The sequence below is a fragment of the Sus scrofa genome, chromosome 18 (genome assembly GCF_054392235.1).
Source record: "Sus scrofa isolate SSC_HxYL_T2T_F1_AM1 chromosome 18, Sscrofa_HxYL_maternal_Yorkshire_Landrace_v2.0, whole genome shotgun sequence".
Taxonomy (NCBI): domain Eukaryota; kingdom Metazoa; phylum Chordata; class Mammalia; order Artiodactyla; family Suidae; genus Sus; species Sus scrofa.
This window is the reverse complement of record NC_139400.1, coordinates 29,478,157-29,503,791: the sequence shown is the minus strand read 5'-3', so window position 1 is coordinate 29,503,791 and position 25,635 is coordinate 29,478,157. Positions and strand designations below refer to the sequence as shown.

The following is a 25,635-nucleotide window of genomic DNA, read 5'->3' as shown; positions in this document are numbered from 1 at the left end:
GGCCGTGAAGTGTTTGACCCTGGTTGGCTGGGTGACTGCTGCTTGCCTTTGATTCCTCAGTAGTATAGAAGGTCTTGAGCCGCCTGTAGAGTCACTTCTAATGTTAATTCCAGTATTGACTGGTCCCAGGGGCATGTTTGGTGCAGTGATGCAGAGAAGCTCTGACAGCAGTCCTCAGACTCAGACCAGCATTCAGGGAGGGGGCGGTGTACAAAGGAGGTTTTTCAAAATTCCTACATCCAAGTTGTTTATCAAAGCCCTTAACGGGACCGGGATATAGTTATAGACCATTGTCTCCCAGGGACCTGCTTTACTAGGTCGAGGCCTGTATTCAGGGTAACACTTTGCTGATATTTAGGGGGAAAGAGGGTACCGATTAGTCACTGGGTTCTTGAGGGTTTTTATTGTTTTTTTTTTTTTTTTTGCCTTTTCTAGGGATGCTTCCCACAGCATATGGAGGTTCCCAGGCTAGGGGTCCAATCGGAGCTATAGCCACTGGCCTACACCACAGCCACAGCAACTCGGGATCCGAGCCGCATCTGTGACCCACACCACAGCTCACGGCAACACTGGATCCTTAACCCACTGAGCGAGGCCAGGGATCGAACCCGCAACCTCATGGTTCCTAGTCAGATTTGTTTCCACTGGGCTGTGATGGGAGCTCCGGTTCTTGAGCTTTTCAGTGGACTTTGTCCAACTTGAAAAATAAGGATCGTTTCCTAGTCTGGGCCTCTGCTCACTGGTCAGCCAAGGTGAGTTTCCAGCTGGCTTCCCAAGAGGGACTAGGTCTCCTGGGAGTACTTTAGTACTTCTTGTGAAAACTTGACAAAAATCGAGGAATAGGCCTTTGAGACAGATGCTGTGGTTTGTTTGCTCTGGGTTTGTCAGTCCTGATGGAGTTTGTACATGAGTGGTTTCAAGGCAGGTATTCTATGGTGTGCTTTTCTTTTGCTGCTTGTGAAGAATTAACTGTAAATGAATCATTTCCAAGTTCTTTCCCTTTTCTTCCTTCTTCTCATTTCAGAAATACCAGCCATCCTTTGCTCTAGCTAGTACATCTGTTCTCTCCTGACTTTCCTTTGTCTGAGGGCTTGTCTTAGCCCTCAGAGCCCTGGGGTGACACCCAGGCAATGGGTTCTCAAGGCTGTTAGCCAGACTGGTTGGAAGCTGTAGAGTTTAATTGCTGGGAACACTTGATGACAAAGGATAAAAATGAAAAGCATGGCTTGCAGCTAGATAAGGAAGACAGTCTTTTATTATGTGTGTCATGGTATTATTATGGAGGAACCATTTAGATCAAGGTCTGTGTGCTTAAGGTACTGGAGATAATGAGATGTTAATCAACACTTTTTTAAAACTTGGAATGTATATATTTGTTGGACAGAGTTCCTGTCAAAAAGTAGAATAGGTTCACACAGTGAAGTACTATGCAGCCGTGAAAATGAACAGTGTTTTGATATGAATGAGTTCCACCAAAAGGGCAAAAGAAGCAAGTCACTGATGGATATGTGCTGTAGACTCAGTTTAGAGACTTCAGAAACAGGAGAAATGAGATCACCACATTGCATAGAGATGTGTACATGAATAGTAAAAGTGTACAGAAAAGCAAGGGAGGGATTATCCCAATGGTCAGGATAAAGAGGGACCCAGGGAACCAAGGTGCGCCCAGTGTTTCAGTTCCTAACTTGGGTGGTGGAGGAACGTAACAAATTCGTAATTGAAAGAACACGGGCAGTGGTTGGCTTGTTGGGGTGAAATGACAAAGGTTTTTTCCATTTCTCACCCACTTCTTCACCTGAGTCTATTTATTTTATGACTCTTCTATCATTTTGTTTAATTCTTTTTTTTTTTTTTCTTTTTTCTTTTTTTTTTTATTTTCCCACTGTACAGCAAGGGGGTCAGGTTATCCTTACATGTATACATTGCAATTACAGTTTTTCCCCCACCCTTTCTTCTGTTGCAACATGAGTTGTTTAATTCTTATTTGTATTTGGGTCAGTCATTTCAGAATCTGGCCCCAGGTTCTATGTAGGCGTTTTGTCTTATAAAATAAAAAACAGTCTTGTTCATGTAGTCATTCACCAGGTAATTTGAGGGCCTCCAAGATGCCGAGTACTGTTCTGGAGGTTGGGGACATAATAGTGGACCATCTGTATTACCTGTAGAGCGCTGATTTTCTCTGTTTCGCCCCCGCCTAGGTCCTCTCAGGGTGTGCCATCATTGTCCGCGGGCAGCCTCGTGGTGGGCCTCCTCCCGAGAGGCAGATCAACCTTAGCAACATTCGTGCTGGAAACCTCGCCCGCAGAGCAGCTGCCACACAACCTGATGCAAAAGACACCCCGGATGAGGTAGGTGCTTCCCAGGGCCTCCTGGAGACCTTGGACCCAGGTTACAGCCCCATCTCCTCCTTGACTGCACGTCTCATGGACTCTCCCTTTTCGGTATATTTAGAGTGTTTTTATGTCACAGGACTGGTGACAAACTCACAGCTCACTGTGGCTCGCCTTGGTTTATACCTTCACTACCTTTTTTTTTTTTGGCCATACCCGCAGTATGTGAAAGTTCCTGGGTCAGAGATCGAACCTGTGCCACAGCAGCAACCCAAGCTACTGTGCTGACAATGCCTGATCCTTAACCTGCTGCGCCACAGGGGAACTCCTCTGTTCACTACTTTTAATCCCAGTCATCCCAGTCTTTTGCATGTACACTTTCCCCTAGGTTTAGGCCTCTTCAGGTTTGTCAGTGTTTTCATTCCTTTTCCTCTTGAGAGAGGTTAGACTGTTGCCTAGGAAGTCTCCGCTGTTTGAGGTTGGCATTGGTTATGGCAGAGCCCTTTTATTTATGTTTGAATTCTTCGTTCACCTTCAAAATTCGGAAGGAGGCACAATGAAAAATCTAGTTCTTCTCCCCGGAAGCTACTGGTATTGCTTGTGTCTTGAGTCTCCAGAGACATTTATTGCCTACACAAGCAGACACTCATTTTCATAAATGGTAGCATGCTACAAATGCTTGATAATGGATTCTTAATCTGGGATCCACACACCCCTAAAAGCATCTGTGAACCCCATGAAATTATAAAATTTGTGTGAACACTGGATCTGAAAGAGAGAGAGCTCCTAAATCAGTTTCTCGGGGCAACTTGTGGCTCAGTAGTAGTCAAGAGCCCTGTGTTCTGGCAATCTGAGAAACTTCTGAGCTTTTGTCCTCCCATCCTTTCCAGCCCCGGTGCCTCCCCATCCTCTCCTCCCCCCATCGCCCCCCATCTGATGCCTGGTCACCCTGCGTTCTTTGCGGTCTGCCTTGGACTCCTTAAGTTCTTGCCCTTCCAGGCAGCCGCCATGTGTCTTCTTGTCTCCTATGCTTCGAAACACCAGTTCTTGTCTCTTCTTCAGTAGTGCCTTGGCTATCAAAAATGAAATTTCTGGAGTCTGGTTCTTTGTCCTTTGCCTCAGCTTGATGATGATAGGCGAGTGAGGACCTCAGCTCATCTCTGCTGTTTTCCTCCTGTGGCAGTAAGGAAAAAAGCAGCAGCTTTCATTTAAGGAAAAATAGGTAGTTTTTTAGACAAGAATCTAGAAGAAAAAGCATTTTGTTTGTGAAGCAGTGTTGCAGGAGATAGGGAAGAATCATCCTGAGTTCTAAGAACAGCAGTTGGATTCTTGGGATAATGACTCAATAGACAAAATCAGTTACTTTCCACTGGCCCTTTACCAGTAAGCACGCGTGTTGGGCATGATCGCAGTGTCTACCTCATGGTCGTTCCGTGTGGATTAATTGAGATAATGGGGGATGCCTAGTGTGTGCCTATAAGCTACTTAATAAACATTAGTTGTGGTCATCACGAGTGCTGCTGCTATAAACGCTTCTGGTCCTGTTAGTCCAAGTGCTGGAGGTAAAATCTCTCAGCATTCTTCAGATTTGGGGTGCCAAGTGCTTTTCTTGACCAGCATTTTAATTTGTTCTTCTCTTTTCAGTTTTGTACCGTGTAACAGCTTGCCTGGTACTAAGAGAAGAGTGTTAACTCTGGTTGGCTAGAGCTGATCAAGTTCCTTTCCCCAGAAGGCAGAAGCAGAGCAGCCTCTAGTAGAGATGAAGGGGCTGGATTTTAATTTCCTGTTTCATGGATGAGAATCAAAGCCCATTCGAGCTTGTTCTCAAATATCTTAGCTGTAGCCTATGTCACATTACAATAAAATATTACCAGAACTATCCCAGCTGAAAGAATACCATGTAATCCGAGCCCTGCTAGTTGGAATTTGATGTATTTATATAGCCTAGTGCTTTTTGTCCCTTCCAGAGCAATGCAGTTACTCCTACTAACTCTCATTGGTTTTTTTGGTCTTTTTAGGGCTGCACCCGCAAGGCGTATGGAGGTTCCCAGCCTAGGGGTTTAATCAGAGCTTTAGCTGCCAGCGTACATCACAGCCACAGCAATGCGGGTTCTGAGCTGCATCTGTGACCCACACCGCAGCTCATGGCACTGCCGGATCCCTAACCTGTTGAGACGGGCCAGGGATTGAGCCTGCGTTCTCGTGGATACTAGTCAGGTTCGTGAGCCGCGATGGGAACTCCTCTCCTCCATTCTTGAAACTGCATTACAGCCGCTGTTGTTCTTTGTTCAGCTCTGGTAATGGGCTTGGACTACTGCAGTAACAGTCTTTCTGCCGTCATTTCCCTTCCCTTTAATCCTTTCTCTCCCTGCTTGCAGATCTTTTTGCAACGTAACTTCATTTTTTTCCCTGGCTCAGTATTACTCCCAGATACTTCCATGATCCCTCATTACCACTAGGACAAGTCTAAGCCTCAGCCTGGGATACGGTCCCATTTGTGGTTTGACCTTTTGTCCTCTCTTATTGAACCCTTGTGGGATGCCAAGTCCCAAGCCTGAGGGCGTATTCGGGTCTCTTTAACAGGCCACTTGAGTCCTGCCTGCTCCAGCCTTGACTCATGCTGCCTGCTCCTTTGGGAGCTCCTTGTCCATCTGGTGCCCAGGTGACCACCTGTCATCTCCTGAGAAGTTATCCTCCTGAAGGGTCACACCTGTCATCTCTTTCATCATGCCTTTGCCCTCCCATTCCATATTTATATGTCTGCCTTTACTAGATTGTCAGCTCCTCACTGGGAAGGACCTTATCTCTCATTGGTGTTTTTCTGCCTGGTCAGTGCTTCACTCAAAGCAGGTGCACCCGAGTAAGCATCTTGGTGAATAACGAGGAGAGGAAGCTGAGTGTCTCCAGTCGAGGTTCGGTGCGCTGTGCAGTGCAGCACTGCTTTCTCTCGGGCTTTCCATTGTTTCAGAGCATGTCTAGTGTTTTCACAGTCAAATAGAGCCAAGCACATTTACTGCTCACTTGCTTCCCTTTGTGTTACTGTCCCAAATATCATGCTCTGCCTTCTCTCATTCCTGCTTTCAAAGAAACTTCACTCTCATCTAGCTCCTGTATGTCCCCAGCCATCACTGCCCTGTTCCAGGCCAGTCTCGGGGGTTGCCCAGCTACTCTAGGCAGCCCAGATACTGTGTGGATGGGCGCTGTGGGAGTTAGATATTTATTTCCTTATTGGGTTTCTGTTACATGTGAAGCTGTGTGTTGGTTTCATGCGAAATACAGAGATGACTGTTAGTCCTGTGTTCAGTGGAGCTTTTGAAAATTGGGGCGGTAGGGTGCTTGGGGCAGAGAGGGATTGAGATGCATGTACAGGTGGTCTACTGGGATGACTGAGTGTTGGGCTGGGTACAGAAGTAGCTGGCTTTAAGGTTTTACACTGTTGTGGGATTTAATCTGCTTCCAGTCGTTTAGGGTCTACCTGGTGCAAAGAAAAGGTTGGAATTGAAATTTCATTGAGGAGTTCCTGTCGTGGCTCAGAGGAAACAGAATCTGACTAGCATCCATGAGGATGCAGGTTGGATCCCTGGCCTCATTCAGTGAGTTAAGGATCAGGTGTTGCCCTGAGCTGTGGTGTAGGTCTCAGATGCAGCTTGGATCCTGTGTTGCTGTGGCTGTGGTGTAGGCCAGTGGCTACAGCTCCAATTCGACCCCTGGCCGGGGAACATCCATATGTAGCAGGTGCGGCCCTAAAAAAAAAAAAAGACAAAAAAAATTTTTTGCATTCGTCCTGGTGGACACCGGCCAGAACCTTGGGAGAGGAAAGATCACCTGCCATTGGGTGTTCTGAAGGGGAGAAGCAATTTGGAGTCCCGGCTGCTGAAGAGCCACTGCTTCTTAGCTGCAGCTCTGGGATATCATTTGAAGAGACCACAGTGATTCTTCCAATGAGCCCCGTGTGGGCCTTATTGGATAATGCTTTGAGCAGATTTCCTCCACTGGGAGTTGTTTGTGGCAGCCTCCCTTGGGCCAGCCTCGTCGGCTCGGCAGCCTTCTCGGCCGCCTCCGTGAGGACGCTGGCACAGGATTTGCTCCTGGACGGCAGTTGCCCTTGCGAGGAGTGATGTGGTCACTTTCCTGAAACTCCCACGTACCTCCCTTCATAGCTTATAGCTTGTCCACTTACTGAATTTGCCCAACCCTCGGTGGAACACAGCCTGAGAAGCCTGGTTCAAGAAAGGAATGTTAAAGAAACGGTTTGTCTTACAGCGTTCGGTTCATGTCCTTGTGAGGACCTCCAGTGTGGCTTCTCCTCCTGCCCAGTGACTGCCCAGCTGTGATCCGTGAGGTCCTAAGGAAGGGGTGCTCCCTGAGCAGGCCTGCAGAGCTTTTTGTAATTCTGCCTAGCTGGTAGAAATTGGAGGTTTCCCCTCAGGGGTTAGCTGTTTCCTTGTGAACTGACCCTTGATAAATGAATTTTTGCCGAAGTCCTGGCTTCCATTAGGAGTGCTTTGTTTTGTCAGAGCTTTTCACTTGGGAAAGCAGTGTATTGCTGAGTTGTAGGTATTGGTGTTGTGCTCCCAACTGAAGCCTAAACATGCGATCCATAGCGAAGGATGTTTTTAGAGTCAGTGGATCCCTAAGGTAATAAAAATGTACGAGGCTGTGTTCATTGGTTTCGTACTATTTCTCTGATGTAGTTGGTGGCTGGTAATTGGGCTTATCAATCACCAGAATCTTTTTGGGCACAGGCATCTGTTTTTATTGTCATGGGGTGGGGCAAGGGGTAGGAACGGGAGATAAACACATGGCGAACTCTCTATGGCTCTTTTCCTTGTTGGCGCTCTGATGAGAGTGCATTAGGTGAGTGGGCGCAAGCTTGTGTTTGTGTCTTCAAGAGCCCTCACTCAGGATTAGTTCTTCCCAGAACTGTCCACGGTCGATGTTGTCTAACAGTACTGGTTTTGTGAATGCCAGCCCAGCAGGTTGTGGACTCCACTTGTAAATGAGCTTCTGGTTTCTGGGAAGGCATTGGGACATTCTTCTTCTAGAAAAGCTTGACTAACCCCGTGGAATAATCTTCACGGACTGAAAAGATTAGCAGAAGCTTCCTTTTCAGGTCACTGATGTACTGTTTCGCCCTTACCCCACGTAGCCCATGTTCTGTGGCTCCAAGAGGCAACAGACACGTGTGCCCTTTTATACGTTGAATTGTTTCTGCTCATGAGCTTCTGCGGATCATATGTGTCTGGAACTCTTACCCTCTGCTTCCTCATTTCTGTTCTGAGGGAATTTAGGGGCACTGAGCTCGGTCCAGACTGTAGATTCAAGTGCTACAGACCATTGACTGTGACAGGGCTGCTTCAGGGGAGAGACCTCTCTTTTCTGTACCATCCTAGAAGTCATGGGGCAAAGGCATCCCTTTGCCCATTATCTTGAGATCACACGGAGACTCTACTTGTACCCTTTGTGGATGTGTGGCTCACTCCTTGTGTCACGGTCTTCAGTGGATGAGAGGGAAGAACCGCCATTGTCAAGCTGATCCCTTCCCAGGGCCTCTTACTGGTGTCTTCCCTAAGATTCTGGTCCCACTGGTGCAGCTTCAGACTAGAGCAGTGGAGGAAGAGGAGGCTCCGGGGGAGAATCATTTTTGCCCTTCTCAACTCTGCTGTTCTTGTTGTTGTTATTATTATTATTATTATTTGTCTTTTGTCTTTTTTAGGGCTGTACCCAGGGCATATGGAGGTACCCAGGCTAGGGGTCCAATCAGAGCTGTAGCCGCTGGCCTATATCACAGCCACAGCAATGCCCATATCCGAGCTGCTTCTGCGACCCACACCACAGCTCATGACAACACCAGATCCTTAACCCCCTGAGCGAGGCCAGGGATCGAACCCGCAACCTCATGGTTCCTAGTCGGATTTGTTTCCACTGCGCCATGACGGGAACGCCGACTCTTCTCTTCTTAAAGGAGGAGGAGCACAATATAAGCAAGGCTCTCGCCTGCCCAGGGGACTCGTTCTGAAATAACAGCAGTAGAACCCTGTTCCTACTTGGACAGTTCCCTGTACTGGTTTCAGACTGTTCTCTGAAAGTGCTTTGTAAACTGGAAAGGCAAACAGGTGGCGGTAGTAGTAGTAGTTATTTGTGACTTCCCTTTGGCTAGGTGAGTTCCCGGAGCCTAGGCTTCTCATGCAGGAGTGCGTTGATAAATATAAAGCGTTTAGAGTGGTGGCTGGTACATGGTAAGTGCTGTAAAATCACTGGCACTTGCAGTTCCCGAAGTAAGCCGTAGCTCTGAATAGACAGTGATGGGAGGAAAAGAGCTAGTGCTGGTGTCCGGGAAACCATGAAGCCTGTTTTTAGGGCCTGAACTAGTTAAACCAACTATCAGACCTTCCATTTTCAGGGGCTCCCAAAGAGTCTGACCACATTGCCAGCCTTTTTTTTTTTTTTCCGGCTGTCCTATGGCATGTGGAGTTCCCAGGCAAGGGATCAGATATGATCTGTAGTTGTGACCCAAGTTGCGGCTGTAGTACCGCTGGGTCCTGAAACCACTGTGTCAGGCCGGGGATCGAACCTTCATCCCTGCGCTCCCAAAATGCCGTTGACCCCGTTGTTCCACAGCGAGAACTCCGAGAGCCTTTCTGTTTTAAAAATCTTTTTTAGGGCCGCACGCATGGCATATGGAGGTTCCCAGGCTAGGGGTCGAATCAGAGCTGTAGCTGCCAGCCTCTGCCAGAGCCACAGCAACGCCAGATCTGAGCCTCATCTGCGACCTGCACCACAGCTCACGGCAACGCTGGATCCTTAACCCGCTGCGCGAGGCCAGGGCCTGTGTCCTCACGGATGCTGGTCAGATGGGTTTCCGCTGAACCGCACCCAGAACTCTGAGCCTTTCGTTTTCCTGTTCTCCTCAGGGCTGGGTGTGTGACCGGGCGGTTGAAGGAGGGCCGTTGCTTTGACGCTGACTGGGTCCCACGGTCCTGAGCATCTCTGGTCTGTCTTTTAGCCCTGGGCCTTTCCCGCCCGAGAGTTCCTTCGGAAGAAGCTGATTGGGAAGGAAGTCTGCTTCACGATAGAAAACAAGACTCCCCAGGGGCGAGAGTATGGCATGATCTACCTGGGAAAAGGTGAGTAGCAGGGAGGAGGGGACTCCGCTCTCTCCAAGTCTAAGGTTCCTGCAAAGAGGAGCTAGAAAACTAGTTCCCATTTTTCACCCGGGGAAGGGAGATCTGGGGCAGTTTGCTGAAGGTCTCGCTGGGAGCGTGCAGAGCTCACGGCGCGGAGGAACGGCCCCGATGGTGCTGCTCCTGGTTGACACCTGTGCCTGATCCCTGGTGTGGTTTATGGGTGTGTGTTCACCATAGCCTTCTTCCTCCCTGTATCGAGGCCATCAGCCTGGGGCACTCACTGGCGCTGTGCATCTAGGTCAGAGTGCTAATTGAATTCCTATGGATTTCCTGTTGCATCTTCTATTTCCGTTATCTTTCTTGTGGCTTTTCTTCTCCTCCTGGGGACTCTCTTTAGGAAAGGCAGATTTGGTTAGGGCTTGTGGGTTTTTGCAAGCCACGTGATTTGTAATGGACTGGAAAGAACACAGGCTGTGGAGTTGTGTGGAATGAGTTCCTAGCTCTTCTATTATGTATTCTTACTTAGCCCTTCACTTAACCTTTCCAAGCCCAGGTTGCATTTAGAAGTTTAAAGTGAGTATGTGTACAGCATCTTGCTCCAGCACAGAGTACACACTCAATAAATACATTTTTGTGTGTATACACATATGCCTGTCGTTTAGCTGGGCCCGATGGCTCGTGCAATATTAGGTCTTTTTTGATTTAGGTGGACGAAGAGTAAGATTGCAGAATGGAGTTTGAACAGAAGTAGGACATTGAAAGAACGAGTGGAATGTTTTCTGCAAAGCAGTCAGGTGAACAGGAACACTTGTGTTCATCTGGATTGTTTGGGGAGCAGATACTCTTTAAAGTTTCCTGTGAGTCTCTGTGAAAAGAAGCTTCCAACTGAGCTTCACTCAATAGTCTGTTTACCTTGGGTGGCCAGTGAAGTGGCTACCACCACCCTGTTAGGATTCTGATTTTAACTGTAGAGGTCTCAGACAAGTGAGCCGTGGATGACCTTGGAGGCTTCTTGTCCAGTTGACCCAGGAGAGAAATGCCTATTTTAGCAAGTGACTATCTGCATCCTGATTGGAAAATTATACATGGAATCTCTTCAAAAAGGGAAGTATAAACAAATGTGCCTTTTACCCACAATTCAAATAATAGAGCAGGTAATAAAACACTTCAGCGTTATTGTTGGATGACTGCTGGTTAGAAAGAATATAGGACAAATCAAAGTGTACGGTCTTCAGAATGCAGTTGTTCCAAGAATTTTATTACTCCAAATAATACAATATAACACCTGGTCAGGCTTCTGTTACCCCACAGGGGACTCCCTGGACTACAGAACATTTCTTGGGCGCAGATATCTGTGTGGAGAGACCACCGCGGAGTGTTCATTTAGATCTTCAGCCTAAGACTTTTCCCACATGAGCTATTTTGGCACCTAAGTATTCATTTAAATAACCCAAGTCTCCAACTGTAAAATGGTCTATTTATGTTAAGAGGAGCTGACATTTAAAATTTAAGGTTGTTTTTAGAAAGTTTGTTCAAATTTATTTATTTTTGGCCATACCCACAAAATGTGGAAGTTTCCAGGCCAAGAATGAAACCCATTCCACATATTTTCACTCATATTCTGACCACCTCTCAATGCCAATTGTGATGAAATAATACCTTAGCTACATAATTAGTATTCATATATTTGTCCTATTTTGTAGTCAGTCTTGTTTTTCTGTGTTTAGGACTTTTTTTTTTTTTTTTTTTTCTATACTGAGATTTTGAAAATGTAACTATAGTTGATTTACAGTGTTGTATTATAGGTATATTGCTTCAGACTCTTTTCCATTATAGGCTATTACAAGATACTGAATATATGTATATATATAGTTCCATGTGCTCTTCAATAAACCGTTGTTATTTATGTGGCTAATCTTTTTTATGATGGAGGAGAATGACAGAATTGAGAATTTATGGTTAACCGAGAACTTATTAAAAAAGAGAGGGAGAGATGATTGATGAGTCTTTTCTACTTTTGGAGAAAACACAGTCACCTACCTGCTCTGAACACCAGCCCTGCTGTGACCTGATCAGATTCATACCTGGGTTAGTAATAACAACAATCAAATCTTTACCCTACAAACCCCCTGTTTTCCGTCTCCTATCCACCACATTTTGTTGCCTTCTTTGGGAGTTTGGCCCAGGGAATTGTATTTTTCTCCCTTTTGAGGGGCGGTTAACTCATTTAGAAATGGACCAGCCAACAGCCATTGCCAAGTGCTCTGGGCCAAGGAACTGTCTGAGAGCTGTTGGGCGTGCTGTTGGCCGGCTGGTTTGACGGCCATTTACCTTGTTTATACCCGGTCTTCCTTCTTTCTCCTCCCTGACCCCTTGGCACCGTCCCGTTCAACTTTTCCCACACTGGTGGAATCCTTTTGACTTGCCACTCTGTAGGATTCCTGTTTGGTTTGAAAGAACCGATGTAATATTTACAGTGTCAGATAGCTGTGTGTGTCTGTGTCTGGCCTCAGCAGTGACCTCTGTGGAAAGGTTCTTGTGATCCACGCTCAGCTTTAGAACCTGAGCTTTCTTTGTACAAACATCTTACCTTTTTTTTTTTTTTTTTTTTTTTTTTTTGGTGGAAAAGAGGCTTACGATTTGCCTCTGTAGACATTTGGGCAATGCTGATGGCAAGGCATTTAGGTTGGGTTTGGGGGCGGTATGTCTCCTAGTTGCCGCAGAAGTCAATGAATGCATGGTTTACTGAATATAAATCTTACAGCATTTTATTCTACGCTGACATTACCTATCAGCTAGACTGCTGTGTTTCAGTTTATCTAGGAGCTTGTTCTCTGCTATATTAAAGATTTTTATGTGGTGGTTCCCTCATTGATGTCTTCTTTTATCGTTTTGGCTGACAAGCGGAGATTTAAGAGAATACACAGAGCCTAAAAGCCTTTTCAATAGCATGGAAATGCAATTAATGTTTCAAGTGCCCAGGTGGAGCCTAATCAGGTTGTGTTTTATGTTTCACTTCATTTTTCTTGCCTGCTCTGAGGGCTGCTGTGTGCGATTAGAAATCTCGACGTCCCCGCATCTCTGAGAACCAGAGAACGTCTCTGGTGGGTGGTGTAGTTCGTCTTGGTGGCCGCTTGGAACAGAGACCAGCATGTCCTGGGAGGAGCTGGACTCTCCGGTGTGAAGTCTAATAGGCAGTCCTCAGTGAATCTTTCCGACCGTACAGTGTGTGGGAGCTGACTTCTGATGTTATTGTTTTAATTCCTGCTATGTGCTTGGCACCACACTTGGGATTCACACACATTTAATTCTCACAGGAACCTGTCTAGGCCAGTCGTCTTCCCATTTTAGAGATAAGTATGTGTCGTAAGATGCAGAGAGACGTGTAAGTGGCAGAGGTTGTGTCGGGCGCCAGACCCCTTCTCCCCAGGTCAGCATGACTTATCCTGGGCTACTGCATGTGTCTTGCTTTGCTGTCGGCCTCCCGGAGTTCCTGAGATGGCTTTTGGCTTGGGAGATACACGAAGATGAGAAACGAAGCCCAGAGAAGATTGATAGACCTTGGGTCCTCGAGACTAGACATTTGGGGGGGGGAGAGGTTTTCTGAAGACTAGCCCTGCGTTGCTGCTCTGACCAGTTCTCTGGTCACATCGGTCCTTGAAGAGCTAAGGGGGAAGGTGGTCCCGTTAGTGCTGAATAGCACAAGATTGACGTCTCTTTTTTTTCCTCCTCAGATACCAATGGGGAAAACATTGCAGAATCTCTGGTTGCAGAGGGCTTGGCCACCCGGAGAGAAGGCATGAGAGCCAACAAGTAAGTCTTCCTCTGACTTCCTCTCTCTCCACTAAGAGCTGGGCTCACTCAGGGAAGCTTGGGGAGTCCACTCTATCCACATTGGCTTGGCTGTACCTTCATTCCTGCCCCTGACATAAAATGGGCATTACCTGGTGTTCTCATGGCTTCTAGAACATTCCTTCCCAGGCTCAGGTGTGTATTATTCTGAGTGAGGAGGTTACTCAGCATTCATTAATGGCATTTGGTATGTATAACTCAGAAAACAGGCTTGGAAATAAGGCAGTGCTATTCTTCACATTAATACGTGGCAGTGGGCTTATGTCTTACACCATAGATATTTAGTTCCAGGGTATTTTTCCATCCCTCTCCAATTTTTTTTTTTTTTTTTTTTTCTTTTTAGGGCCACACCCACGGCATACGGAGGTTCCCGGGCTAGTGGTTGAATTGGAGCTTAGCTGCTGGCCTACACCTCAGCCACAGCAACAAGGGATCTGAGCCATGTCTGTGACCTCCACCACAGCTCACAGCAATGCCGGATCCTTAACCCACTGAGCCAGGCTAGGGATCGAACCTGTGTCCTCATGGATACTAGTCAGATTCGTTTCCACTGAGCCATGACGGAAACTCCCATCTCCAGATATTTGTTGAGCATTTACTATATGCCAGGCTGTGTTCTAGGTACTATGACTATTAGCAGTAAATAAAGAGACTTTTCTTCTGCTAACAGTTTAACAGGGAAATAGATACTAAACCAATCAACAAATAGATGTACAGGGTTCTATCAGGTACAAGGCATAAGTGCAGTGTAAAGTAGCGCAGAGTGAATACATCAAATTCAAAGCAAAATCTGCTGTTTATTTATTTTTTGTCCTTTTGCCTTTTCTAGGGCCGCTCCCACGGCATATGGAGGTTCCCAGGCTAGGGGTCCAATCAGAGCTGTAGCCGCTGGCCTACATCACAGCCACAGCAACTCAGGATCCAAGCTGTGTCTTCGACCCACACCACAGCTTATGGCAATGCTGGATCCCCAACCCACTGAGCGAGGCCAGGGATCAAACCCTCATGGTTCCTGGTTGGATTCATTAACCACTGAGCCACGACAGGAACTTCAAAATCTGCTGTTTAGAATCCAGGAAAACTGACAGAGCTCACTGGTTCTATTTTAAGATCAGGGAAGATTTGTATGTCTCCAGAGCCTTTTTGGTTTATGGATCTGTAGCTACTGAAGGTAAAATGTATTCGTTGTTAACGGCCATGTGAATTTCTTAGAAATGAGTCTTGGGTGTATAAGGTTTATAGTGTGTATGTTCAGGTTCAGCCACCTCAGTAGGGTGGGTCGCAGCTGGCTTTAATTAACACTTCATTCAGTCTCTGAAAAGTGATGTGGTCCATCCGTAATTTGGAGAATAAAAATGCTGTTTATTTTTTCTTCCTTTCTTTTTCTTTTCTTTTAGCCGCTCCCATGGCATTTGGAAGTTCCTGGGCCGGGAGTCAAATCTGTGCCACAGCAGTGACTTGAGCCAGAGCAATGACAGTGCTCTTGGATCCTTAATATGCTGAGCCACCAGGGAACTCCTAAAGATCCCGTTTAAATCATGACGTCTTTGTGGTATTGTGACTGTTGCAGCTGTAGGAAAAAGCTTTAGACAGATGTTTGTGTGGACTGCACCAGTGATGGCGATGAGCAAACTGTACCTTCAGTTTGCGTCCTTCCTGCCCTCATAGCTTTTGTGGTCAAGTCCTTCCCCATATACTTCTTTGGTCCTTTCTGACTCCCAAAAGGTTACAATTGATTGGGGTGTGCACATGTGGGAATTTGTTGACTTCTCAAACCTCTGGTTTGAGAAAGTGTAGGCGGGGGCTCCCTGTTGGAAATGCCCAGTGCTCAAGGTGGGCGGGTGGTTTCCGCACATGGCTGGTTGATGGAACCAGGCACTGACATCGGGAAGGGCTTTCTCGTGTTCACTTCCGCTCAGACACGTACGAGGGAGAGCCGTGTCTGGGTTTGGTGGCTTTTGTTTTTTATTGTTTTTTGATCTGTCTCCTGACCTTCTGGCTGCTCTTGTATGTCATTCGGTTTCCTGTCGACGAAGGAACTGCTTTGCTTAGCTGGCCTTGTTGAAATTGTAAGTGGTTTTGGGGTGATAATAGCCTGGAATAATGATATTTGTTCTGCATTCCCCAGCCCTGTTCTGCAGACAACAGGGAGTAAAGGTGGTTTTTAGTCACTGCACTGTGTCCTGCCGAGCTCTGCCTGGATTCCAGTTCCTGGATCTAGGGTGGTTCAGTGATGCTGTGCCCCCTGGAGTGGCTCCCTTCTGAGCCACCAGCTTGTCCTCTTGTAATCGCTGGTGGTGGTGGTACCAAGATGTGTGTTCTTGGGATGTTCTCATTAAAAGCTCTTATGATCACATCTTTTGTTTGAGGAAGTAAGTCTGGAATCCAGAAGTTGTATTCATGGTGGGTTTCTGGTTACAGGCCTGGGTCTGAAGCCATAGATCTGAAGCCAATGCTTTGGTCTTTTCAAGGAGAGAAGACACTGAAGAAACCCAGAACCAAAGATGAGCCTGATATTTCTGTTGGGAGCTCATTAACCACATGTGTTGATTATTTTTCACATCCCAGCCCTGAGCAGAACCGGCTGGCGGAATGTGAGGAGCAAGCGAAGGCAGCTAAGAAAGGGATGTGGAGCGAGGGGAGCGGTTCGCAGACCATCCGGGACCTCAAGTACACCATCGAGAACCCAAGGCACTTTGTGGACTCACACCACCAGAAGCCTGTCAACGGTGAGGCTCTTGGGAAAAGACAGGTTGACTCGGGGCGATTTCTCTCTATTTACTCTCTAATAAACCCATTCTCCTCTGGTACCCGGGGGACATGGCTAAGGCTAAGACAACACCATGGCATTTTGGAAGGGAGCTTGAATCCAGTTCATATAGGTTGCCTCAGAGGTATCGTGCAGAGGTCAGTCCTTTGCTGCTATAAGGTAGTAAAACGGCTGGTGTTTTTGCATGTGGGGGATCTTACTATTTTCTCTAAAAGATGGCTACCTCCCATACCGTCCCCATCCTTGAAGGTAGAAATGTATATTCTGTATATGTCTAAAAGCACACACACATGCTTTTATAGTTCTTGGTCCTACTTTGAGATTTTATTAACTTAGAGACTCAGTAAAATAAAATTATTACAATCCTGAATTGTTATTTTTTGCCAGGCACTCTGTGCACAGGTAAGCAACCTAGATTACAGTTAACAAAGCTTAGGTGTGAGCCATGAGGTCCCAGAAAGTTCAAAAGACGGGGAAGTTGTTCTGAACCAAATCCCCCAGGACTAGTTTGGGCAGGGATCTGATGCGTGAGCACACGTGATCTGCTGGTGCTCTCTCGGGACAGTGGGGAGAGGAGCTGTGCTCGGGCCCTTGGACTGGATGTTTATCATGGGCACGACTTCTGTTGGCAACTCACATGATGGTTCTATCACGCAGCTATCATCGAGCACGTGCGGGATGGCAGTGTGGTCCGGGCCCTGCTCCTGCCAGATTACTACCTGGTCACGGTCATGCTGTCAGGGATCAAGGTCAGATCATACCCTGGGCTACCGGGTGGTGATAGGGTTTGTGGAAGGTTCAGTGATAGGTAGGCTTTTCCACTTGGGGATTTTTTTTTTTTTTTTTTTTTAAATGATGAGATTCCCCCGAGCAATTTTATTTATTTATTTTGCTTTTTAGGGCCGCACAAGTGGCATATGGAGGGTCCCAGGCTAGGGATCAAATCGGAGCTACAGCTGCTGGACTAGGCGTCACAGCCACAGCAACTCGGAATCTAAGTGGCATCTGCGACCTATACCACAGCCTACGGCAATGCCACATCCTTAAGTCACTGGGCGAGGCTGGGGATTGGACCTACAACCTCATGATCACTAGTTGCATTCATTTCCACTGCTCCATAACAGGAACTCCCATCTTGGGGATTTTGTATTTACCATTTCTTTTGCGTCTGGGCCATTAACGTTGACTAGACTACTTTAACCTTTCCTGTGGGGCAGTTCTCATTTGATCCAATGAGACTTTCTTTTTTAACTGTTCAAGGGGCTGTGTGGAGTGGGCTGTGCTGAGAGTGTTGAAACCTAGAAAGGGAGGGGGTGGGAGACACCCAAGTTTGCCGAGTGTGGCTTATCTTAATTTAAAATAGCCATTTTGATTAAAGAAACAATCAGGGATTTAAAGTGAGGCACTGGTGAATCTCTTGGCCAGGGGTCATCTCTGAGTGTAATTAAGATGATTTTCCCCATGGTAATGTGAGTTTTACTGGCTTTACCAAGAAGTCTGAGTTGATATTTCCAGTTGCTTTGGATCAGTGTATTTTAAAAAGGGTCGGAAGGTCTGATTTGAGACCTTTCCAAGCTGCTTTGTGGGGCGTGTGCTTTTTTGGATGGTTCCCTGTGGCCGGAGCGTCACCCACCCCCCCGACTTTTGCTTTAGTGCCCAACTTTTCGCCGGGAGGCAGACGGCAGTGAAACACCAGAGCCTTTTGCAGCAGAAGCCAAATTTTTCACCGAGTCCCGACTGCTTCAGAGAGACGTCCAGATCATTCTGGAGAGCTGCCACAACCAGAACATTCTGGGAACCATCCTTCATCCCGTGAGTGTGCCTGTGCAGACTGGGCTGCGAGGGGCGGGGGATCTGCTTGGGGTTTGAAAAGCTGTAGTTTGCTTCTTTTCTTCCTCTCTATTTGGGAGCCCCTGAAATATTGGCAGGATTATCTACTGATTTTAATTAAGGCCTTTTCTAGCAATTTGTGATAGAAATGGACAATCTGCAATCTTGTGCTTTTAGAAAACTAATCTCGGTTTACTGGGCCTGTAAGGGGAGGAAGGATCCTTCGCTTAATTTCCCAAGCATTGGTTCCGAAGCTTGCCGGGACGGAAGGGGGAGGTGGCCACGTCAACCGCAAGTGGCGCTGAAACTTGGAGAATAGGGTTGGTGGGGTTTGTACGTGGATCTAGATGGAAGTTAGCTATTTGGGGTATTGGGAGAACTATGATGAGAAAACTGTTCTTGGGAAAAACTGCATATTCTACGCCCCATCCAGTTACTCACTAATGCTGCTCTGGGGTCGGAACTAGGTTCTTGTAGTTCTGACCCTTGCGAGTCTTACCCTGTTGTACACTTTGGTAGGTGGGTTATGCTTGGGCAGGAAATGACTGTTTTTTAACGCCCAAGTTTAGGTAGATTTTCATTATTGTAGCTGTATATCCAGCACAGAGCAAACCGCTGTTACTCTTTGGCTAGAGAATTCTTTGACAGTGGCTGCCGTGGAAGGCTGGGAGGCTTGGTTTGGGGTGTGCCAAGGTCGTGTCTTTCTTCTGGAGTGCTAGCTGTCTGCCCAGGCCCTGCCAGATGGCTCTGTGTCACAGTAGAATGTGAATTGTAATTCACTGGGCAGAGTGTGGCTTACGTTATTCCCTCGCTCAGCCTGCTCTTCAGCTCTCCCCTTGTGAAAAGGGGAGTGAGTGCTGATCTCAGGGAAGGAAATAATAAGGTATAATCTCTGCTGAAGATTAACACCCGCTGCCCACAAGAGCTACTGAAATGTCAATTCCATTCAATGCCTCTAACATTTATCCTACCCCTGTTAAGCGAGGGCTACTGTGCCGGGTGTGGTGGGGATACGGAGCCACGATAGTTGAAAGGAGTCACAGAGCAGCATCTTCAGGGCTGGTTTATTTTTCCTTCTTTCTTTTTTTTTTTTTTGGCCATGCCCGCACTATATAGAAGTTCTCAGGCCAGGGAGGGAACCTATGCCACGGCAGTGACACAAGCCGCTGTGGTGACAATGCTGGATCCTGAACCCAGGGCACCACAGGGGAACTCCAGGGCTGGTTTCTTCATGAGAAAAATGGCTCTACCTTTAGCTATTTATTTATTTACTTACTTATTTTAACTGCAAAGTAGACTGCGGCTGTGTTAATTGTGTCGGACTTTAGAGAAATGGATCTTCTTGCAACAGACTCTAATCCGCCTGCCTCCTCCTCTTCCTCCTGTGCCTTGGTTTTCAGAACGGCAACATCACAGAGCTCCTCCTGAAGGACGGTTTTGCCCGCTGCGTGGATTGGTCCATTGCGGTTTACACGCGGGGTGCAGAAAAGCTGAGGGCGGCTGAGAGGTAAGGTCTCTCGGGGAAGCCGTCCAGCCAAGGATCTTGGTAGGGTCTTTAGGGGAAGAAGTCTGGTCATCTTCTCTCTCCCACCCACACCGGTGTCCAGCAGTAGAGAACTTCTGAAAGAGGCTTGGGTCTCCTGGAGGGCGGCTTGTAAGTCTTGGGGTGTAGTCTGAGTCAGTGCTCTAGAGCAGGGGCCTAGATTTTTCACTCAGATGTCATTCTTCACCTGATTTGCCTTTTTTTTTTTTTTTGTCTTTTTGCCATTTCTTGGGCCCCTCCTGCGGCATATGGAGGTTCCCAGGCTAGGGGTCGAATCGGAGCTGTAGCCACCGGCCTACGCCAGAGCCACAGCAACGCGGGATCCGAGCCACGTCTGCAACCTACACCACAGCTCACGGCAACGCCGGATCGCCAACCCACTGAGCAAGGGCAGGGACCGAACCCGCAACCTCATGGTTCCTAGTCGGATTCGTTAACCACTGCGCCACGACGGGAACTCCCTGATTTGCCTTTTTAAGGCTTTGGGTTCACTCTCCCCCTCCCCCCCAAGCCTCTCACTTAAATTCCAGGTTTGAAGCACATGAAACAAATAAGCTTGAGGCTCATTTGAGGACAATGAAAGGGCTTATCAGCTACTCCCCAGCATGCAGGCTGGAGCCAAGGGTGTGAGGGAAAGAGAGCCTGTGGATCCCAGAACAGGACTCTGCCATGTTGTTGTGAGGCCTGATGCCCTCATTTATCTAAAGGTGTGTTTTAATTATAAATGCTCATGCAGCTGCGAGGCATTGGCATGTTTTTGGTTAAGTGCCTCCTGCGTAAAGCAGAGGTGGAAATAACTTCTTTCCAGAGAAATGATGGTGAATCGTCCAGAGGTCAGTGGCCATTTCAAGTGTCAAAGTCAAGTGTTGCCAGGTGTAGGTGAACTTGATTCTCCTGATGGGCCAAGTGTAAGAAAATGAAGCAGGTAGCGAGAGGAGATGAATAGCGATGATGTTCAGAGTGCCAGCCGCCACCTCCTCGGGTACCTTTCAGGAGAAGGCCATGACCTCTGGTGACTGCATCCCACACTCAAGCTGGTGTGGCTTATTTCGGAGTCGTAGAATTATAATGGTCTTGGTAACTTGACATGTTTTGCCTTTGAGGTGCATGGCTGAGAGATGTGCAGGAACAGAAGCGAATGACTCTTTCCTTTTCTTAGGTCTTCTACAGCCTCCTGTACCTGTAAGCAGACATACTTGGAACTTTTTATAAAAGTAGATTTTAATCTGGGCCATTTGATATATAGCATGCCTGGCACAGGTGACTGTCTGAAAAAACAGAATGATTGTGTAAATTTTTAGTCTTTCTGTGTTCCACAACTAAATTCAAAAGTTACAATACTCTTATCAAGCATGGTGTTTCAAATACCTCTGATTATTTTGAGTGGGTTTTTTTTTTTTTGGTAATTCTTTTTAAAAAAATTACTCGTTGAGTTTTATTTATTACATTTATAGTTGTACAACAATCATCACAACCAAATTTTATAGCATTTCCATCCCAAACCCTCAGCGTGTCCCCCCAGCCCCCACCTCTGATGATTTTGTGATGGCAAATGTTTGATTTTTATTCAGAAAACCCCGAAGTCTGTTACTCTAAATTAACTATTTTGGTTGATAATTCTTTTTTCACTCTTTAAGTTCCTGCCTCTTTGAAGAAAGTGAGTTATATAGTGACAGTGGTATCTACATGTTCTATAATATCTGTTGGAGATGTTGTGGTTTTTTAAGAATACTCATCATTAAGCAGGCTTACACCAAGGAGTGCAACCCACATTTCGGTGATATGATTACTTGCCTGCTGTTTCGCATGCTGTGTTAGACGTGCTTGCATTATTGGTAAATCTCTATTGAAGGAGGTCATGTGTTTTCCAGCTCCTACGTGCTGCTTTGTCTTTTCTCATTTTAGTGCTGCTTTTGGAAGATGCAATACTCTTTTCTGAAATAATAGTGTAATAGTTTCTTTCCCTGGCATCTGTTTATTTGTAAATGCTTTGATAGTTGTTCACAGGTTTTTTAATCTTTGCACGTGTTCCCTTTCCCTCCCTTATTCTGCCTCAAAAAAATGTCTTCTGGGCTTAGGGCTCTAAAACGCATTTCTGCCAACATGATTTTTTAACCTCTGTCCCTGAACTTCCATTTTTCTTACTCATTAGATGCACTCTAGTAACAATTTTGGTTTTTTCCATGTGAAATTTGGGTACCTGATAGCTTTTTTATTATTCAAATGGCTATTGAGCAGTCCTGTGCTTTTTAAAAAACATACTTGTTAGATATGTGTGTTTGTCCCTCCCATTGAAGAGAGCAGGTGCTCTGTGTTTGTCGTTCCAGAGCCTGGCATCTAGTAATCACTCAGGAGGTACTTGATAAGCTAAGGCTCAAGGTGGATGCATACTGTCTAGGCTCAAAAAATTGCACGCCTGGACCCCCCTTCCAGCCATGGGTTTATGGTACCTGTGCCTCTTGAATAGTCCCAGGGGCTATTCAGTTTTTCTGGTAGCTGTCACACTTTGCTGGTTAGATTGGCCTTTTCTCCTGGGGGCCTTGACCATGAGATAGGGTGGGGTCAATCCAGCAGTGTTTGCTCCTGTGATGGTGGTGGAGTCCAGTGCCCACCTAGTCCATCCGAATGATTTGCATCCTTGCTTTGTTGCCAGGTTTGCCAAGGATCGAAGGCTGAGGATATGGAGGGACTATGTGGCTCCCACTGCTAATTTGGACCAAAAGGACAAGCAGTTTGTTGCCAAGGTGAGTCATTCTCAGCATCTGGAGATGCACTGTAGACGATGTCAGGCTAGTGATAATACAGAGATTTGAATAATTAATCAAGAGCTGAAGCATTTCTATTTCTAGGCAAGCCAGTGGTGTGGGGATGTGTGTGCATGGCTGTGTGCACATGTGTTTATTGTGAGGGATTTAGAAGCTATAAGAGCTTAAATTTCTTGCCATAAATTTGTATAACCCCATTCGATGTCCATGGGTTAAAGTTGTAGATATTGACACCTTGAAATCTCCTTCATATTCTGGGGAGTTCTTTCTACTTGGCAAATGACCTTCTCTTAGATATCTCATGCCCAAGGACCTATGAGCTCAAATTTCTCTTCTTTCTGTTTTGGGACTATTGTGGTTTTGAATTTTTTCTAATGTCTGTGTTTTTCAGAGGGCTCTCTGCTGATGTGTCCTGGGAAGGATTTCTCTGATGGGAACTAGAGCTGCTGATTAGATTGTTTGGTTCTAGCAGCAGTGCTATAGAAGGGTTTCTTTCTTAGTCGCGGGGTTTGGTACTTGAATAGTAGACCTATCGTAGACATCGCTTTCCTCAAATCTCTAGTGTTTCCAACTTACTTTTACCTCTGGCGAGGCATGCTGGGAGCTTTGTGTTTACAGACCCAGGGTGGTTAAATAGCCCTCTCCTTGGGCAGAGAAGTGGCTGTCCTGTCCAACAGCGAGTTTAAGATGGAGAGCCACTAGGTGGCGCTGTCAGCCTGAAAGATCCTGGACTGTTTCTCTTAGAAAAGGTAACGTTTTAACCAGTCTCTGAGGAATTGGTTGAATTTCTTCACTTTCTTTTTTATGAAGCCCAAAGCGACAGGTCACAGAGCGCTCAGGCAGCCTGTCTCCCTCTTCTAGTAGGGGGTCTCCAAGCACCTGTCAGGTTACGTGTCGCCGGGCCTTTCAGGGGACGTGGGTGGGAGGAGTCCCGGGAGGACCCTCCCGGTGCATTTTCGGGTCTTGGCGCAGACCAGGATGCACCTCTGCTGCTTTGTGCAAGGACCATGCTGGCTTGGAAGCTCGGACGTGGCTGCCCTGCCTCACCGGAACTTGTTTGTGCTGCGGTTTCTGTAATCTCTGCTAAGACTAGAGCTGCGCAAGGAAAGGCTGCAGCTCACTCACCAAGCGCAGCAGGCCTGCCGTTCTTGACCGTCGGTGAAAGGGGCGGGTGGTGTTCGTGAAGCCGAGGACCTTTGGGAGGGTCTCCTTACCCTGCGCCGTCCCTCCCAGGCCCTTCTCAGTTGAAACAGTTTGTAGGGAAACCTGGAAGCTTCGGAAGGGTTTTGGGCGTTTGCCGGTTGGGGAACGAAGGCATTGCTGAAGAAAAATTCCTCATCTAGAGGATTGTACGATTGAGTCCGTGACTTTGCGTTTATCTTCAGTATGACTTTATTGATAACTAGAGAAAGCGCTTAGGGACATTTATGGGATGTTTCTTCTTCCATTTTTGAAAATCCAGGATTTCAGAATCTATCTTTTTTGCTTTGTTTTAAAACAAGGTGAGGGTTTGTGTTTTTTTTTTTTTTTTAGTATTACAGTGACGTTTTATCTGTCACAATGCCAGGATAGAGGAGATGGCCTCTAAAAGCCATCTGATTAAGGTTCCTGTAGTATCCTAAACATAAATTTAGGTCATTTGGATATAGATGTGTTCAGAGGGTAGAGAGAAAAATGTGTTTATAGGTAGATGAATGGTTTTTAAAACTTATTAAATTTATTATTCTATTTTTATTTTTCAAAAAAAATTTTTTTTTTTTTTTTTTTTTTTTGGTCTTTTTAGGGCCACACCCATGGCATATGGAGGTTCCCAGGCCAGGAGTCAAATCAGGAGCTGTAGCTGCCAGCGTCTGCCTCAGCCACAGCAATATGGGATACAAGCCACGTCTGTGACCTACACCACAGCTCATGGCAACACCAGATCCTGAACCCACTGAGCAAGGCCAGGGATCAAACCTGTGTCCTCATGGCTGCTAGTCAGATTCGTTTCCGCTGAGCCATGGCAGGAACTCCTCTATTTTTATTTTTAAAGGAGGAGAAAATAGGGGTTCTCTGGTAGCTTAGCAGTTAAGGATCTGGCCTTGTTTCTGCTGTGGCTTGGGTCACTGCTGTGGCACTGGTTCAGTCCCTGGCCCAGGAGCTTCTGCATGCTGCAGGCATGGACATAAAAAAGAAAAAAATATAAAAAGAAGGGAGAATGCTCATGCTAGTTGAAACTACTGTGACACAGGTTTTTTTAAAAACAAAGGTGATCATATTGTCAGTCTCAGGTGGGCAAAAACTATGGCCTATGGGCTGCATTGGGCCTATCACTTGTTTTTATGTGGCCTGTGAACTGAGAATGGATTTTATGTAGAAAAACGTTTTGTGGCACATTAAAATTCTATGAAATTCAAACTTCACTGTCACAAGTAAATTGGGACATAGCCACGTCTGTTCGTGTACATACTGTCTAGGGCTTTTTTTGTCATACGGTGACAGAGGTGAGTAGTTATGACAGAGACCATATGGCCTGCAAAGCCTAAAATATTTGCTCTGTGGCCCTTTACAGAGAAAGTCTGCTGACCCTTGAGCTATACCCGTCCTACCCCGAGTGCCTTGATATAAGGAGCTTGAGCCAGAATGTAAATCAAGACATTGCTGTTTTCATCAGGAAAATCTTGCTACAGAAAAAATGTCAGCAGTGTTCTCAGTGATGTGGTTGATTTATGTCTGGTACAGACTCCTTATCTCACTGGCATCCAGCAGCCCCTTTTTGAGTAGTACTGATTTGTATTCTTTTGTACATCATTTTTAAGTGTGTAAGTTTTTATTTTTAAATGATTTTTATTTTTTTCCATCATAGCTGGTTTAGTGTTCTGTTAATTTTCTACTGTACAGCAAGGTCACCCAGTCGCCCACATACACATACATGGCTTTTTTTCACATTGTCACGTGCCACCATAAGTGACTAGATATAGTTCCTAGTGCTATAAGTTTTTATTTTTAACATGTAAACTTTTTTGAAGATCTCTATGAGCTTCTCAAGAAATGTGCTCATCTGTTTCCCTCTCGGAATAAAATGTTTATATTGCTCGCTCTTAATTTTTCAGGCATGACTTTTTCTTGTACACCATGGAAGATGAGGATGTAAATTTTTCGTACGGGAGTGCGCATGCTCTTTTCTCCGGTCCTCCTCCTTTTTCTTTTCCTTTCTTTCTTTTGGTCGCGCCCATAGCACGTGGAAATGCCCAGGCCAGGGATTGAACCTGGACACAGCAGTGACCCAGGCCACAGCAGGCAATGCCGGATCCTTAACTGCTAGGTCACCAGGGAACTCCTTCCAGTCTATATCCTCAGTTAATATTCAGGGTTTACTTCGTAAATGCTAATCACTTCCAAGCTTTATAGCATATTATGACTGCTTTTCGTTTCCTGC

The 25,635-nt window shown here is 46.3% G+C and overlaps 1 protein-coding gene across 2 annotated transcripts in view; it reads left to right on the top strand.

The window, feature by feature from the left end:
* The window catches only part of SND1 (staphylococcal nuclease and tudor domain containing 1), a 392,192-nt gene that overhangs the window by 25,249 nt on the left and 341,308 nt on the right, over positions 1-25,635 (top strand). For both annotated transcript variants that reach the window (XR_014833971.1, XM_021078633.2), the window contains exons 2-9: positions 2,199-2,348; positions 9,337-9,457; positions 13,192-13,270; positions 15,878-16,038; positions 16,737-16,828; positions 17,733-17,891; positions 19,310-19,416; positions 22,106-22,196. Coding sequence is in view for 1 of the 2 variants with exons in the window: in XM_021078633.2 (XP_020934292.1) it covers positions 2,199-2,348; positions 9,337-9,457; positions 13,192-13,270; positions 15,878-16,038; positions 16,737-16,828; positions 17,733-17,891; positions 19,310-19,416; positions 22,106-22,196 (960 nt within the window). In the remaining variant the exon portion in view is untranslated. The remainder of the gene's footprint in view (positions 1-2,198; positions 2,349-9,336; positions 9,458-13,191; positions 13,271-15,877; positions 16,039-16,736; positions 16,829-17,732; positions 17,892-19,309; positions 19,417-22,105; positions 22,197-25,635) is intronic.